The sequence below is a fragment of the Rhinoderma darwinii genome, chromosome 5 (genome assembly GCF_050947455.1).
Source record: "Rhinoderma darwinii isolate aRhiDar2 chromosome 5, aRhiDar2.hap1, whole genome shotgun sequence".
Taxonomy (NCBI): Eukaryota; Metazoa; Chordata; class Amphibia; order Anura; family Rhinodermatidae; genus Rhinoderma; species Rhinoderma darwinii.
The window spans coordinates 326,979,274-326,996,247 of record NC_134691.1 but is presented as its reverse complement, the minus strand read 5'-3'; the positions used below and the strand labels follow the sequence as shown (position 1 = coordinate 326,996,247).

General features: G+C 41.9%; 2 protein-coding genes and 1 long non-coding RNA gene across 6 annotated transcripts in view; 1 reads left to right on the top strand and 2 right to left on the bottom strand.

Annotated features, from left to right (window-relative positions):
• The window catches only part of LOC142652143 (metalloreductase STEAP4-like), a 34,488-nt gene extending 33,955 nt beyond the window's left edge, over positions 1-533 (bottom strand). The window contains exon 1 of one of the 2 annotated variants that reach the window (XM_075827666.1): positions 442-533. The gene's annotated coding sequence lies outside the window, so the exon portion shown is untranslated. The remainder of the gene's footprint in view (positions 1-441) is intronic. The other variant, XM_075827664.1, reaches the window with a different exon arrangement.
• Positions 534-8,605: 8,072 nt separating this feature from the next.
• The window catches only part of LOC142653040 (metalloreductase STEAP4-like), a 9,956-nt gene continuing 1,587 nt past the window's right edge, over positions 8,606-16,974 (bottom strand). The window contains exons 2-5 of the mRNA XM_075828748.1: positions 16,266-16,721; positions 10,798-11,325; positions 9,087-9,251; positions 8,606-8,913 (exon numbers count right to left, since the gene is read on the bottom strand). Coding sequence (XP_075684863.1) covers positions 8,668-8,913; positions 9,087-9,251; positions 10,798-11,325; positions 16,266-16,721 — 1,395 coding nt within the window. The 3' untranslated portion in view covers positions 8,606-8,667. The remainder of the gene's footprint in view (positions 8,914-9,086; positions 9,252-10,797; positions 11,326-16,265; positions 16,722-16,974) is intronic.
• Positions 15,007-16,974, top strand: part of LOC142653041 (uncharacterized) — a 24,327-nt gene continuing 22,359 nt past the window's right edge. For all 3 annotated transcript variants that reach the window (XR_012848026.1, XR_012848028.1, XR_012848027.1), the window contains exon 1: positions 15,007-15,117. This is a non-coding gene — a long non-coding RNA (uncharacterized LOC142653041). The remainder of the gene's footprint in view (positions 15,118-16,974) is intronic.

Sequence of the window (16,974 nt, the reverse complement as noted above, 5' to 3'; positions counted from 1 at the left end):
AACATTACTCACTGCTGAAAATAGCGTTTCATTTAAATGAAAATGTTAATATTTTTTCTGAAATTTTATATTTTATCTTCCCATAATCCAGGTAACAGTAACATTTTTCAAGGTTAGTAGGAGCTATAGCTATGTTCATCCTGAACTTTCTGGTTCATGAATAGAATTCCGAAAATTACAGTGAAGACTGCCACCGACTTAAACTAGAAGAAGAATGAAAGAGAAGGAATGTTAGGAATGTTTGTAGATAACTGGTTAACAACTCCAGGCACTATAATAGAAGTTATTCATCGATATTTCCAACTATCTGTTACTTCTGTAGTAGACCAAGGCGACTTATAAACAGCTGAATATGGAAATGAAGGAAATTTCTGCTATGCAAAATTAATCTGTGCCTTCTGTGGATGGATTATTTGCTTTCAAACAACAATATCACCTTACCTGCTTTTCATATGACGGTTATTATACACGCTCACGCGTTTCAGGGCTTTAAGGTGTGTAGTCCCAGCATGCCTCACATATCTTCACCCACACGTGTAGAGTCCTAACAAGCAGATCAACAGATCTTTTAGGACACTTCATTCTTAGGCCTCGTTCCCACAGTGAAGATTTGATGCAGATTTGCTGCAGATTTTCCAGAATTAGATCCAGGAGAGCAGACCTATAAGGCCTTCCTTTATATATTTCTTCTGTTTGGGTTCTGCTCCTGGTTTTTGCTTAAATAATACATTCAAGATCTGCAGCAAATCTATGCTGTGTGAACAAGGCCTTAGGATACGGGCCAACGTAGTTGCGGTCACATGGGGTCGAAACTCCACTCACTTGCGTTAACCAATGGCTGCACGATTTTGCCGGTAATACCTTACGGTTATTGGCCAATGCAAGTGGGAATAATTTAGTAATACTTTTACCAAGTAATTCTGAGATTGTTTTTTCTGTGACACATTGTACTTTATGTTACAGGCAAATTTTGGATGATGCATTCAGTGTTTATTTGTAAAAAAAAACAAAACACCAAAACGTATTTAACATTTTCAAAAATTAACATTTTTAAAATTTTGACTTTTTCTGCTTTTGTGATAGTTATGCCACAAAAAATGATTTCAGCTTTACAGCCAGCAGAATTTTGAATACCGCTCTGGATATAGAAGTATAATACAGGCTGTAGCTCAGTATCAGTACACGATAAATAATGTAATGCATTTACAAAGTGACTCAACTTTTTACATAGATTAATTCTACGTAAAACTGTGGAAATTTCGGCCACCCAAACTTATCAGGGTGATAGCACAATGCTATCAGAAATACTTTCTGATTAATAACTACAATGGGAGAATCTGTTATTTCCTTGAGCTTCACTTTAAGAATTTCTGATTTCTTTTTTTTAGCACAGTGTTGACGTACCAGAAAATAACTGAGATAACTAATAGTTAAAGGCCTGCCAAGGGACATAAAAAAGTTGGAATACCTCGCTTGTTTTCCTCGGCAGAGATCATCGTGACATACAGATGTTGGCTACGACGATGCATTGCAAGATTCCGATAAAATGCTAGATCATTTTTTCTTAGAGCTCTGTGATGTGTTGTTCCCCTGTTATTCCTCCTGGAAATGTATAAATAAATGTCTAACTGGATATTACAATTCCCCTCGTTAATGGGGCGTGTCCTTACACACTCTGACACTGTCAGCACTGATTGGATAGTGTCGGATTGTGTAGGGACACGCCCCATTGATGAAGTTGTGACACAATTGCTTTGAGCATGGCCCTTGGTGAAGATTTGCTATGATCGATTTCTTAAGTATGCCCTCTAAACTAATACAGCCCGGTATCCACTATACTAGACCTGACCCACCTCTTCTTGTTTCTGCAGCTTGTAATCCTCTTCACTCATTGGCGCTGCCACAGACAGCGTCGGGTCTGACCGCTGGGGCACGTCCACTCGAATGCCCCTGGTGAGCAGAAGTTATATGGATTGGCGGTCAAGCAATCGCACTGATGCTCCATACAACTCTTCCCAACTACTAACTAGGGTCCTAAAATTTAGCTATCAGCGTGGGTTACAGAGGTCGGACCACCACCCATCGAACATTGATCACCTATCCCGTAAATACGTAATAAATTGTAATGGCTGGAATATCCCTTTAACGAAGAGGTCATCATCCTGTGTACGGGGACTGTCAATATATAAGGCTTTGTGAATAATACGATGAATGATCCTGATCTCTGCCATGATGCACCTTTCACTGGGTTTATCTGTTTGGCAGCAAAGTACAAAGAGCTGGGAATGGCTAATATTTCGATGCCACCTGTTTAATCTTTCCCTGGATTATATGAATCCTCTTCTTCATGGATTCTGTAACACTGACATTAAATCAGATTGTCTTTATCTACCCAAATTTTCGCATCTATCATTGCCCAATTATTCTGCTCTTCATTTGCAAAAACACCGGGTGCCCTACAACCATCTCTGTAATAATGGAAGACAATGTACGTAGCTGTAATCATTAGGGCCGCCCGCGTCTTACAATGGCGTTCAGGTCACTTTGATGCCGGGTCGATAAATCCCAATGCACTGCATGTAATACTCTGGGCAACTAGAAACAATCCAATTCCCATGATTTTACATTTACAAGTCATGATTAGATCATTTTTAATGATAATGCGATTATTAAATATTTTATAGGCAAGTATGGTAAAGTCCTTTAATCTGATACTCCAAAAACTCTGACTTTCTGCAGAATGCCAAACCAGAAACTAAGTGGCAGAGGAGCAGTCTATTAGTTCTAGTGATTGGTGGGTGTTCTTGTGAATCTCAGCTAAATGGCCCCCAACATTAGTGCCAGCAGACTCCCCCCATAAAAAGCAGTCAGAAGTGTCCCACATAAACAGTGTCAGCAGAGTACCCCCTCATAGACAGAATAAGTGTAATGCTTCATAGAGATAAAAAATGATAAAATTATGACTTTCTGCAGCTGCCCCAAGGGGGGAGCAAAGTGCATAGAAATTGAAGTCAATGGGAGCAAAATCAATGCGTATGCAGTGAGCGCCCCCTAGCTGCCAGTAAAACAAAAACTCTTATATACAGGTCACCCTGGTTTTATTCCAAAAATAAGTCAAATTGAAAAAATGATTGTTTATCGTTGTGGTAAAACTGCATGGATTGTGCACACAGGCAAAGAAGAAAAGAATAAGAAAAAGTTTATTTTTTTTTGTTTAACTTTTTTTGTTGCACATCTCTGTATAAATTATACCAAAGTGGTAATTTTGGGGATAAGGAATTCTTGGAGTCACTGACGCCAGGCGACCTTCTCCTTGGTGATCTAATCCAGAGATGAGCTGAACAGCTGAATCATATGAGACGGATCGGTTGTTAGAAAAACATCATCTAAGGATACATTCACATATGACTTTTTGCTTCTTTTCATCCCTTGTAGTATTTTACCACGTTATCCGGATTTTGGGTTGCCAATTATCTGTAACTTCACAGAAAGTCCATAACAATAGGGGTGTTTTTTCCAGTGGTCGTAATAAAAAAATAGAGGGGTCCGTAATATTTATGAAGCCGAAGGAGATTTTCCATATTATAATATATGTAATTATAGTCATTCCAGTTCACAGAAGGGTACGGCCGAAACTCCTCTAACTTGCGACTGGCGGCACGATTTTGCCGGTAATACCGGATAGATTGAAAGGACTGTGCTGTATGGTGGCTCAGTGGTCAGCGCTTTTACCGTGTCCTGGGTTCAAATCTGACCATGGAGTTTGTATTATTCTCCTTGTATTTGCGTGAGTTTCCGCCCACACCTTAGGCTAGGGCTACACAGCGCCATGTAGTCACTCGAAGTAAGATCACGATGTAGTGAATGTGGTCACACTGTCACCTGCAAGTTACCACGGCAGTCAGCAGTAATGCAAACCTGCTGGATTTCTGTGTGACCACGTTCACTATCATCAGGTATGGCATGTGCAATCTTAGGGCTTGTCCACACGTAACGGAATTGCTGCGTATTTTCCGTCCAGAATTGTGGACGGAAAATACGCAGCAGAACACAGTAGCAGCAAAGTGGGTGAGTTTTAACAAATCTCATCCACACGTTGCAGAAAAGTTCCGTGCAGAAATTGACCTGAGGTGCATATTTTTCGTACCGCAGCGTGTCAATTCCTGCTGCGGAAAGTGGACTAAGTTGCTGCGTTTTTCTCAGAGGAGATGTCACCATCCCCCAACATTGGGAAAAACGCAGCAAAATCTGCACCTTTTTCTGCAGTAAAAAACAAAGGAAATGGTGCGGTTTTTCCGCAGCGGAATTTCTGCTAGTTCCTGCGGAATTGCTTCAAAAATTTTCTGCAGCAATTCCATTTCAAGTGGACAACCCTTAAGGCTACATGCACACATTGTGTATTTTGCTGTAAAATACACAGCAAAACCGCATAAATTCGCAGCAAAAAAATGCACCCGAAGGTGCGTTTTTCGGTGCATATTTTACGTTTTGCTGCGTAAATCGTGGCGTTTTCATGCTTCAGGTTTTGCTGAGTATTTCTGTAGAACCAGAGGTATAGAATTCGCATGCGGAATCGCGTGATAAATTGACATGCCGCGGTTTCAAAAATATTGACCGCGGGTGGCTCAATTTCCTTCACGAAAAATATTACAGAGTGCGTCACAGTTGCTCCAAAATGCTATCAGCTTTCAGCATTCAGGTGGAGTGGCCGCGACCATGTGGTACCTCTCAGCCAATCAGCCCAATCGGCTCTGTAATTAGTATGCTATACACGCTTTTAAATGCTGCCCCTAACTCCTGTTTGCAATACTTCCCACTGAATCACTCTATTAAGAGTAGATGCTGGCTGTGGAAAGGCTGTTTATAACAGCCAATTAGATTGCTCCTTTCATTTTCATAAAGGCTTTTGAAGAATGAGAGCTGAAAGCTGATTGGTTGCTATGAGCAACTTCTCTGCTTTTTCTTTGCAATAGTTAGACTAGGGCTACATGGCAACTTTGGCCGCGACACAGGTCGCGAGGCCAAAGATCGCTGTGTGCATTGCACGTAATAAGGCTGGGTTCACACGACCTATTTTCAGACGTAATGGAGGCGTTTTACGCCTCGAATTACGCCTGAAAAAACGCCCCTAATACGCCTACAAACATCTGTCCATTGCTTTCAATGGGAATTACGATGTTCTGTTCCCACGAGCCTTTATTTTACGCTTCGCTGTCAAAAAACGGAGCGTAAAAAGACGCTCCGTAAAAAGAAGTAGCATGTCACTTCTTGAGGCGTTTTTTGGAGCTGATTTTCCATTGAACACTATGAAAAACGCCTCAAAAAACGTCTGAAAAGAAGCCTCAAAAGAAGCTCCAAATTTCATTCTCAGATTCAAAAACGCCTGAAAATCACGTTTTCTCTCAAATCAGCTCTGTATTTTTCAGACGTTTTTTGTTAAGCATGTGAAAATACCCTTAGGCTGGGTTCACACGACCTATTTTCAGACGTAATGGAGGCGTTTTACGCCTCGAATTACGTCAGAAAAAACGGCTCCAATACGTCGACAAACATCTGCCCATTACTTTCAATGGGCTTTACGGTGTTCTGTGCCGACGACCTGTCATTTTACGCGTCACTGTCAAAAGACGGCTCGTAAAATTACAGCCTCGTCAAAAGAAGTGCAGGACACTTCTTGGGACGTATTGGAGCCGTTTTTTCAGACGTAATTCGAGGCGTAAAACGCCTCCATTACGTCTGAAAATAGGTTGTGTGAACCAGCCTTATAATCTCCCCTAATATGACTAAAAACAACCACAAGCCTTAACCCTCAGGCTGGGTTCACACACCCTATTTATGGACGTAATTCAGGCGTTTTAGCCTCGAATTACGTCCGAAAATACGGCTCCAAAGCGTCGGCAAACATCTGCCCATTCATTTGAATGGGTTTTACGATGTTCTGTGCCGATGGTCATTTTTTTATGCGCCGCTGTCAAAAGACGGCGCGTAAAAAAGACGCCCGCGTCAAAGAAGTGCATGTCACTTCTTGAGACGTAATTGGAGCCGTTTTCCATTGACTCCATGGAAAAACAGCTCCAATTACGTCCGTAATGGACGCTGCGAAAAATGCCTGCACTTGCCATTACCTCTGAAATTCAGGAGCTGTTTTCTCCTGAAAACAGCTCGGTGATTTCAGGCGTATCGGACGCTGCCGTGTGAACATACCCTAAGGCTTTTTTTTCTTGTGTCCTAACTAGTTCAACGGGCATGGAAAACGGAACCCATGTAAACACTGCAGTCCTAGAATGGCTTGTTAAGAAAAATGCAGCGGTAAAATCACGTGTCTTTTTGACCCAGTTTTCACAATGCTGTAGTGGTGCGTATTCCTGCCATAAAGTGAGAAGTACAGCACTGCAGGCAACTAGTTTTAGATGATTCATAAATTGGTCTAAAATCTGAACTGACAAAGGTAAATCAGACTTTCTCTACTACTTAGGGTATGTTCACACGGCCTATTTACGGACGTAATTCGGGTGTTTTTGCCCCGAATTACGTCCGAAAATAGCGCCTCAATAGCGCTGACAAACATCTGCCCATTGAAAGCAATGGGCTGACGTTTGTCTGTTCACACGAGGCGTAATTTACGCGCCGCTGTCAAATGACGGCGCGTAAATAGACGCCCGCGTCAAAGAAGTGACCTGTCACTTCTTTGGCCGTAATTGGAGCCGTTATTCATTGACTCCAATGAATAGCAGCGCTAATTACGTCCGTAATTGACGCAGCGTTCAAGCGCCTGCACATGCCGGTACGGCTGAAATTACGGGGATGTTTTCAGGCTGAAACATCCCCGTAATTTCAGCCGTAACGGACGCCCTCGTGTGAACATACCCTTATGGCCATGGTAATTAGGTTTTGGAGAGTTGGAGGACCTCTTTAAACAGGATACCATACCAATGCTGCAGAGGGGATATGAACGGTCACTTTACAGATAGAGGGTTTTGCAACAAGTACCACCTCCAAGTTTAGAGGGATAACCACAGCTGGTAGTCAGTAAAATGAATGTGACATATATACATATATATATATATATATATATATATATATATATATATATATATATATATATATATATATATATTTATTTAATAATTGTATACTGCCCCTTTACATTTTTGTATTATCCCACCCTCGGTATAATGCCTAATAAATTCTCACCACTATAATATAATGTATATATGCAGTATAGTACCTAAGTGCTGGAGTTGATAAATATTGCAGCTCCGTATATGGTGCATGTTGATTATATTTAATAATTAGTTGAATCTTTAGGATAAAAGTAGTAAAATAAATTGTCTATATGTAATGTAACATTTCGGCCCCATGCCCACGACAGTGCCCGTAATCATGGCCGGCCGCGGATGGCTCTGGACCGTCATCCACATTTGCGCACCGTGCTCCCATTATAAAATATGGGAGGACGGTCTGTAAAATACAAAAATTGGACATGTGCTATTTTTCACTGAAGGTTTCTACGGCACGGACACCTTCCCTGTAAATATACCGGAAGGTGTCCGTCGGCCATAGAAATGAATGGGCCCGTAATTACGGATGAAATCTATGGTCGTCTGCATGGGGTTTTAAAGAAGACCTCAGCTCTCTTTTTTGTTTTAGTAAATAATTGTATTACCCATGAAATAAAAATTCCTTAGCATCTTGTATTAGAACTTTGGGTTGTGCTGTTCCTCTGTTATTCCCCCTGGAAATGTATAAATGAATTGACCAGAGCTTTACAATTCACCTTGTCAATTGGGTATGTTCCTGAACAGCCTGACACTGTCAGCATTGATTAGATAGTGCTTGACTGTGTAGGGTCACACCACTTTGACAAGAGGAATGGTAACACCCAGTTGTCAATTTATTAATACATTTCCAGGAACAGTAACAGAGGAACGACGGAACACTTTTTAGAAAAGATACTCCAGAATTTTTATTTTATGGGGGATAGAAGTATTTATTAAAACAGACATGTCATGAAAGCGGACAGCTCCTACTCTTATAATGGTTTCCTATTATAACCATTTGGAAAGGACATTGTCATGCATAGACCAGCAGGTGCCCCAAAGAAAGAGTACAAAATGGGACCCTGTGTTGATTTATGCCATCAAAAACCCCCTCCACCCTGCGACAGGAGGACACAGAGCTCGTTCCTACCAATCCTTCGTAGTAGAGAGGGCTGACATGGACCTCTGGCCGTTTACTTGTTTGCAACCGTTGCTGAGAGAGGGAGCCCTTTGTAGATTCCTATAGCCCATAGCAAAGGGTGACAGGGTCAAACTGAGCTGGGCCCCATATCTTCATGGGGCACCATATCATCAACAAAGGGCATTGGACACCCTTGACAATATTTTTTTAGGAATATTTTTGACCCAAAAATATTCTGGCCTTTGCTAAGCACAAGACTCTTCGTAGTCAGATGCCACAACCTGATCTCTATAGTGACAACTCTTATTCTTCAGAAGGACTGAAGAGTCAGATCCCAACCCAGCGGCTGAAGCAGAAGGTGCCAACCACTCTCCATCCCTAGTGATTGGATTTTAAGGTGACAATTTTTTTGTGGCCAGTCTTTTTGAATGGCCCATGGAAACATTTTTATTTTTTTTTAGCATTTGAACAGTTCAGTGGTATGTTTCAGCTGTCAGTATTGGCCGCTTTTGATTTCCTTTCCCAGCCTTGGCGGATTCTTGTGATCCTCTGGTCCAGGCATGGCACAATCAGGATGAATTTCATGGCCAGTACGGCACAAGGGATAATTAATGAAAGCACAAAAGCTGGAGGGAGATACCATCGGTAGAAGGGTCCATAGATGAATCTGTCTCCACCGTAGAGAAGTGTATGTGCTGTACACAGCACCAAGGTCAGGTAGCCTAATTTTGACTGTAAAAATAATAAAAAAATGTAAAGATTTTTAATTGAGTTGGTCATAAACATAAACAGAAAAATAAATGAATTAAAAAAATTCTTCATCTTCCACAATGCAAAACACCAATCACAAATACTAAAAATGTATGGCTATTGCTTTTGTGTAAGGCAATATACAATGTACTCACCTGTACAAAGCGAAATTCTCTCCAGTTGACAGCATTGCTTACTGATGGCAGCGATGTGATGCCCAATAAAACATAAAAGAAAAATCCCAGAATTCCCAATGCCACATAGGAGTCAGAAAGCCAGGCATAATAGTTGCTTAATGGGTATGTATTATTGCTTTTTATCTGAAAAGAAACGGTATGTTAACTCGTTATTTGCCGAAAATTTTCCTATTTTGACACTGACTTTTGTCATGTGACCCAAGTACTTGTCCATGACTCCTAAGCTCAAATTAAATAATAATTTTAAAATAAAATGACGTTTTTTATATATATTTTTTTTCTTTAATATGAGGGGTGTTCTATTAATTTTTTTTCTGTTGAGGCTTTGACATGATAATGTGGCCCTGCCACAAAAGGACCCATAAGCTTCATCAGGCATCAACCTCACCCGAAGCTTACATTGGAGTGGAAAACGTATTGATAGGGCCTATAACTTTTTTTGGGTAATCCAAAAACATTCCAATACCCGTTAGGGTATGTTCATATGGCTTATTTTCAGCCTTTTTTCGGCCCGTTAACCACCCTGAAAAAAGGCTGAAAATAGAGGGGCTGAACGCCTCCAAACATCTGCCCATTGACTTCAATGGGAAAAACGGCGTTTCGTTCTCACGGGGCATTTTTTACGCGGCTGTTTTTAAAAACAGCGCGTAAAATATCGCCCCATAAAAAAGAAGTGCATGTCACTTCTTGAGCCACTTTTTAAGCCGTTTTTCATTGTCTCAATAGAAAAACAGCTCCAAAAATTGCCGTAAAAAACGCCTTAAAAAACGTCTGAAAATCAGAGGCTGTTTTCCCTTGAAAACAGCTCTGTATTTTACAGCCGTTTTTCGTTTTGCGTGTGAACATACCCTTAAAGTTACGGCTATTCACACATTTCCTCTTCAGTGACCCCTAAAGGTGAAATGTAGTATTACATGGGAATGGGTGATGATATAATACATATAATATATATTGTGGCAGATTCCAGACTCAAAATGCGCTACAAATTCATCAACATTTTGGGCGCTAAAAACTGGCGTTAGCGAAGTCAATTAATAGGTGGTATAAGGACTAGAAAAGTGTCTAGTATGTATGTCTAACTAGTTGCGCCGAATTTATCATACAGCGTGTACAACTTTGGATAAATTGGCGCATTTTCTCACTGCCTTGTCTAATTTTACACTGTCTAAAACTTACACAGTATTAGTAAATGTGCCCCGTTATTCCAAAACTCATTAGGAATATATTAAACACCAGTCTTAAACTAATGTACGTCAGTGGAAAATGCGGCAAACATAGTAAGAGGTGCACATTTCTTAATATATTTGGCGCATCTTTGGCAGTCCGTGCGACAGAAATGCAAATCTGAGCAGTTTCTGGCATAAAGTATGATAATTCTGTCATTCTGGTGGAGGCTACGCACCCATTGGCTAAGCCCTGCCCCCTTTCTAGTCACTTTCGAAAAGTTTGGAGAAAAGTAAAAAAAATTACCGCAACTATGGTGTGCGCCAATTTGAGCGATACGCCAGAAAACTGTTGTAAATCTGTTGATATATTTCCCCCATCGTGGATTCTACTATCTTTCACTCCCTATTCACTGGAGGACTAAAGGTTCTCATTGACGGCAAGGAACATTATGATGTAAAAAATGCTTCTAATATGGGGGAAGTTATCGTATAACACGGATTACCTGTGCGATTAGATAACTGTTCACGCTCCATCGTACATAGTAGCGGATAGGCATAACCAGAGTGTAGATAGCATGTAAAAAAGCATACGCCAAGGCTACAAGTCCCAGCTGTTTTCGGCAGAGCAGCCATTGGTCCAGCCAGTCTGGGAAGCGACTATATTTTGTGCCTTTGTAGAGCTGGATGATGGCAGCAATGATTCCTGGTAGATAAACTAAGGCGAGAAGTATAAGAGACACAATAGGAAAAACTCTATTGGGAATAGAAATGACAATCAGGTAGGATGTGTCTTCTTTACTTGTAGCCAAGGGATAAAACACTTCAGTCACTAAGCAATAGAGGAAGATCAACACAGTGAATCCAGCACAGATATAACATGGAAGTCTCCACATGGGAAACAGTTGTAGTGGGTAGTTCTCTATCTCATTGGCTGCCAGGAGAGATCCGTGGTCTAGTGGAATGAGTCCGAGAGAACGGGCGATCTCCATTACCGCTTCTTTTGCCTTGGCATCATCACTGCACACGAAGACCTGTGGTGAAACAAAGTTATATAATCACATACGTGACTACTTTTAAGAATCATTTAGAGAGAGTGGTTTTCCATGTATACCAGACCCACACGATAGCGACAAAGTGCTTCCATAACCAGGGGCATCCGAGTTAGCCCATTAACAATGCCAACAGAGAGCCCCCCATAAACAACAAGGCCAGCAAAGTGCCACCTGAGACTCAGTGCCAGCAGAGTGAGTTCCCCCATTAAACAATAGTACAGAGTGCTACCCTTTCTATAGCCATATAACTAAATGATAAGATTCTGTCTGCCTGCAGGTGCCACAAGGGGGAGCTCACTGCATACAGATTTGTACAGCTCTTATTGAAGTGTTAGGCCCTGTTCGAGTTTTTTGCAGGCAGAAAATTTCTGCCTCAGGACTCCTTCAGGAATGTTGAGGCAGATTTTGAACAGACTGTGCTGTTTTTCACTACGTTTTTCGCCCGTGGCCATTAAAGCTAAAAAACGTTAGGAAAAGAGCGCCGCAGATTTTTTCTGCCATCCATTGATTTCAATGGGAAGTCAGAGGTGGAAACAAGGACATGCCGCAAAAGCCGGCCGGGAAAAAAACAAACGAATCTCTCTCCCAGTAAGACCAATGGCAGACAATTTCAGCCATTTTTTGGCGCTGATTCCGACATGGTTTCTGTGTCAAAATCAGTGCCAAAAAACTCTGTGTGAACAGGGCCTAAGGAAGTATTTAATACTTTTGGAGCAATATAAATAAATATGCAGAGAGCTCCCCCTAATGGTGGCTGGCAGCAGACTTTGTTTGGGATTTCCTCTATTTCAGGCGACTCTGGGAAAATCCGGAAGAGTAGGCAAGTGTGTATAATCATAGCATTATATAACAATAAATGGGGTAAAACCTCCCTCATGTGTAAGGTCAATAAGTGGGGAATCAAAATAGAAAAGTCCCATAAGATTTGCATCAATATAAAGAGAGAAGAAAGTGATGGGCACCAGGTTACCCTGATTATTGACTATTCATTGAATTTATAACACATTGTCCTTTTGTCGAATATAATGCTAGAGTGCCTGTGCTGTAACCAAAACAGTGGGGCAGATTTTAGTAATGTTTAAGATTTAGGAAACGCATCTCTAGACCAGGGAGTCCAAAGATGCGCCAATGTCAGCACATTTTAAGTCACTCCCCTCTCTGCTAAGCCACACCCCTTTTTGAAGACACTTTTGAAAAGTAACTAGTGAGGAGCAAACATCTGTTCTTTTGGGGCATTCATGTAAAAAAATATATGTCAAGAACGAACGAAATGGAACATCATGCTCCAAAAAAGTGCCACATTTAGGTGCAAAATACGACAAAAAACAGCCACAATAGTAAATCTGGCCCTATATCTTCTGCTCATAGTATTCAAATGCATTAGCAATTGGTAGCACTCCAAGTGTTACGTATGGGCATACGAGAAGGGGGTGCGTGCTGCTTTAACACTTTCTCCCCTCCCCCACCTATTCGGCAATTGTCAAGCAGAGTGGCAATTTGGAATGGCAACTAATGATATCACAAAGCCATGGGCTTTATCTATATATTCGCAATATGGTGCTCAGAAGTAGATGTGAGAATGATTGATTTTATATATATATATAATTTTGTAAATTCCTTTAATCTGGCATCCAATCATCCAATAGTCCAGAAATTCTGATGTTTCCAAACAAGGACAACAAGAACTTTACCTTCACAAGTAAATTTGATATACTTTTCTATGACCAACAGATAATTTGAGCACCCATCATTAATCATGTCGTGCTTATTCTGGATTTAAGTTATTCTACTATCTATAAATGATGCTTTAGAATTACATTTTCTACTAGATTACACCATATTCGATTTTTATATTTGAATACAGTTTCATCAAAGTTTATTTTAGTATAATTAGGGCATGACCAGACGTGGCGGAATTGCTCTGGAATTCCGTGCGGACAGTCCGCTGCGGAAATCCGCAGCGTATACGTTTCTTCATTGCTTTCCACAGCTTTTTAGTTAGGTTCGTGCACACGTTGCGGAAAACTCCGCTGCGGAGCATAGGCTGCGGTGCGGAATTTGGTGTCCGCAGCATACACTGGCTGTTGCGGACGTGTAGCGGACTTGTTGCGGACTCATGGAGAGTCAAAATTCCGCAATGAAGTACGCAGATGTTATGTGTGCTGCGGAGCGTATTGGTTTTAAGAACATGATATTTTTTCATTCTAGCTGGACCTACAGTATGTATTTCTAGGTCTATAGCCCGATTGAACGTCCGTAATCACGGGCCGTTATTAGGGCACGGGCAGCCCCATAGAAGTCAATGGGGCTCCCGTAATTACGGGAGCGTTGCTAGGCGACGTCAGTAAATAGTCACTGTCCAGGGTGCTGAAAGAGTTAAACGATCGGCAGTAACTGTTTCTGCACCCTGGACAGTGACTTCCGATCACAATATACATCAACGTGTAAAAAAAATAGAAGTTCCTACTTACCGAGAACTCCCTGCTTCTTCCTCCAGTCCGGCCTCCCGGGATGACGTTTCAGCCCATGTGACCACTGCAGCCAATCACAGGCCAATCACAGGCTGCAGCGGTCACATGGACGGCCGCATCATCCAGGGAGGTCGGGCTGGATGGCGAAAGAGGGACGCGTCACCAAGGCAACGGCCGGATATGTATGAATTTCTTTTACTTTTACTAGGGAAAGGGCTGACCCTTCTCTCTATCCTGCACTGATAGAGAGAAGGGAAATACTTTCACCTCAATACGCAACGGCTAGTCCGCATCAATTTAATGCCCATTTTAGGCAAAGCCGCAACAGAATCTGCAACACATTGATGCGGACAGTGGCGGCAGAAACACGCCTTGTCTGGTCATGCCCTAAAACAGGGGTCGGGAACCTATGGCTCGCGAGCCAGATATGGCTCTTTTGATGGCCGTATCTGGCTCGCAGACAGGGCTCCTACCTGTCTATGGGAAGGATGCATGCACCGCGCTCCATCAGCCCGTGCACCGCGCTCCATCAGGCCGCGGTGCACGCTGATATTGGTAGTTCTTTGATGGCCTGATAAGCATTGGCGGCAGTGGTGAGCGGCAGGGAGCATGGACTACATTTCCCATAACTCCCTGCATAGCCGCGCCGTCTGCAAGCACGCACCTGCGTCCCCTAGTGAAGCGGCATCTGCCTCCTCCCTTGTGTCTCCCTTGGACGTTAACGGTAGGAAGTATTCTATTCGTCGTTGGTTAGCAACAGCATTAAAACGTTATTATGTTATAAAAAAAAGAGTTCGGAGATTTGTTGTTCTTTAAAATTAAATACAAGTCAATGTGTGCACTTTATGTACAGTGAGACTATTTAATAAAGTTCAATTATTTATTACGCTGGGTGTGCCTGCTTGTATGTACCACTTTAAGTAGTAAATGCTTTAGTTCCCTATGGGTCTGAGCCTCTCTTTTTTGTTCATTTTCTGTAAGACCAACACTTTTAAAAGGGCCACTGACAGATACAATTGCTCCAGCGGTCACTTAGTACACAAAGGAGTGTTCCTCTCTGCTGCACTAAGCCACCGCTGGACCTAAACAATAATTCGCTGTAAAATAATAAAATAGATAATTGACATAACTGACAATGCGTTGTGTGACATGTCCAACATTCCAGCTTCTTTCTTCTGCGAATGCCTCAAAGCTGGCATTCTCTCAACATCAGGTGGGAAGAATGCCAGCTTCCAGTCATGCGCAGGAAAAAGAAGAAGCCAGACTGCTGGACTGATGTCATGCATCGCAAGCTCACAATGTAAGTTATTTATTTAATTTTTTTACTGCTAATTACCATTGTTTCAGTCCAGTTGTGGCTTTATACAGCAGGGAGGAGCATTCCTTGCTGTACTAAGTGAACATTGGAGCGATTGATCTGTCAATGGCCCTTTAAACATATTGTACGGCTCTCGCGGAATTATATTTCAAAATATGTGGCGTTTACGGCTCTCTTAGCCAAAAAGGTTCCTGACCCCTGCCCTAAAAGGTCATACATTTTTACAATATTCTTTCTGTATCAATACCTCGTGATTTTCCTGATCTGTCATACAATAGAAATGAAAAATATGTCCGTGGTCATGTAATGGACACACAGGTGGACGGCTCGTTACAAGATATAGATCTGATACAGATACTGTAACGAGCCGTACACGTGTGTGAAGATTTCTATTGGATGACAGCAAGCAGAGAGCTTTAAAACCCTGAGAAATTCATATAGAAAATGGATATATTTTTTAAAACTTTTGTCTCTTTTTATGTCAGCTGACGGTTTTGAATAGAGACAAGATACCAATACACTTAGATTACAAAAAAACAAACAAAAAAAAACATCTTAAGATGTCTTGTTCAGGATCTAGGTTGGTCCTTCAGAGCAGTGCTTCTTAAACTGTGAGCGCAGAGGCGTAATATGAAGCTCCTGGGCCCCAATGCAAAATCTGTATCTTGCCCCTCACCTACTTTGTGCCATTTTAATAACTGGTGTCTTCTTAGGGGCGCCTATGGGCCCGGATGGGTCTGCTTCCACTGCACACCCATAGCTACGCCCCTCATGAGTCAGGTCTCAATATTGAGGTGCCCCCCTGCTGTTGGTAAGGGGTAATCATATGCTGATCTCTCCAGCAATAAAAAAAAAAGAAGAGAATTCCTGGATTAGAGAACAAAAGTTACCGAGCCCATAGAGAAGGGAGACCCAACTAAGAGTTGGCACCAGCTATCTTCCCAATGGGCATGGCTCCTTCTCTACTTACACTCCGCAATGCTAGAAAGACGTTATCCTTTTTTGTCTATTCTATCCAGGAAGGGATGGGTTGAGAAAAGGCCTAAAAGCAATGGTAACAGGGGTCACTTCCTTTTTGTTGTGCCCCTGGTTGGGTGGTCAAAAGTTTTTGACGTTTTTGAAAATCTTACCTGTCTACTTGCATCTAATGTTCCTGATTGCAGGGCCCAGGCAGAGACTGTGTTGAATGCCTTGACTACTTTACATCCAGGTAACAAACTGGCCAGGTATTCCGCATTGGATTCTGGGTACTGATTGATTTTTAGATTGTTACTGACATCTACCAATACTTTACCCTTCAAAACATCAGCAAGGCCTGTGAGGAAATCATAGTGTTCTCTATGAATGGCTATAATAATGATGGCGGACTTCTTCGCTGCCTCTGAGTGGCTTAGTATCTCTGCTCCCTTAGGGATAAGATTAGAAGAATTGGGATTTCTGCTCCCAAAAACAACAGAATAGCCGCACTGGAGCAACTTGAGTCCAAGCGATCTTCCAAAATCTCCCGTTCCAAAAATACAAACGGTTTCGAGTTTTGCAGACTCCATTGTTTGAAGTGGGAAACAGTTTGATGAATCGCACATCTCCTGCAAAATATAAAGAGCAACTGCTTCATAAGTGAGAATTAGTAATAAGGAGACAACTTTTGTTCAGCTCTGGGCGCCGCTGCACTGGGTCCTGCCGCCATACTGGTGCAGCGTAACCCAGAACTGAACAAGAGCCGGGAGAAGGAGGGTAAGTACATAGTCTGGTCTGGGGTCTGAATATAATTTTTTTTGTCTGACCTGGGATCTGGATTAAGTTAGCGGTCCGGTCTAGGTTCTGATATTATTATAGGGG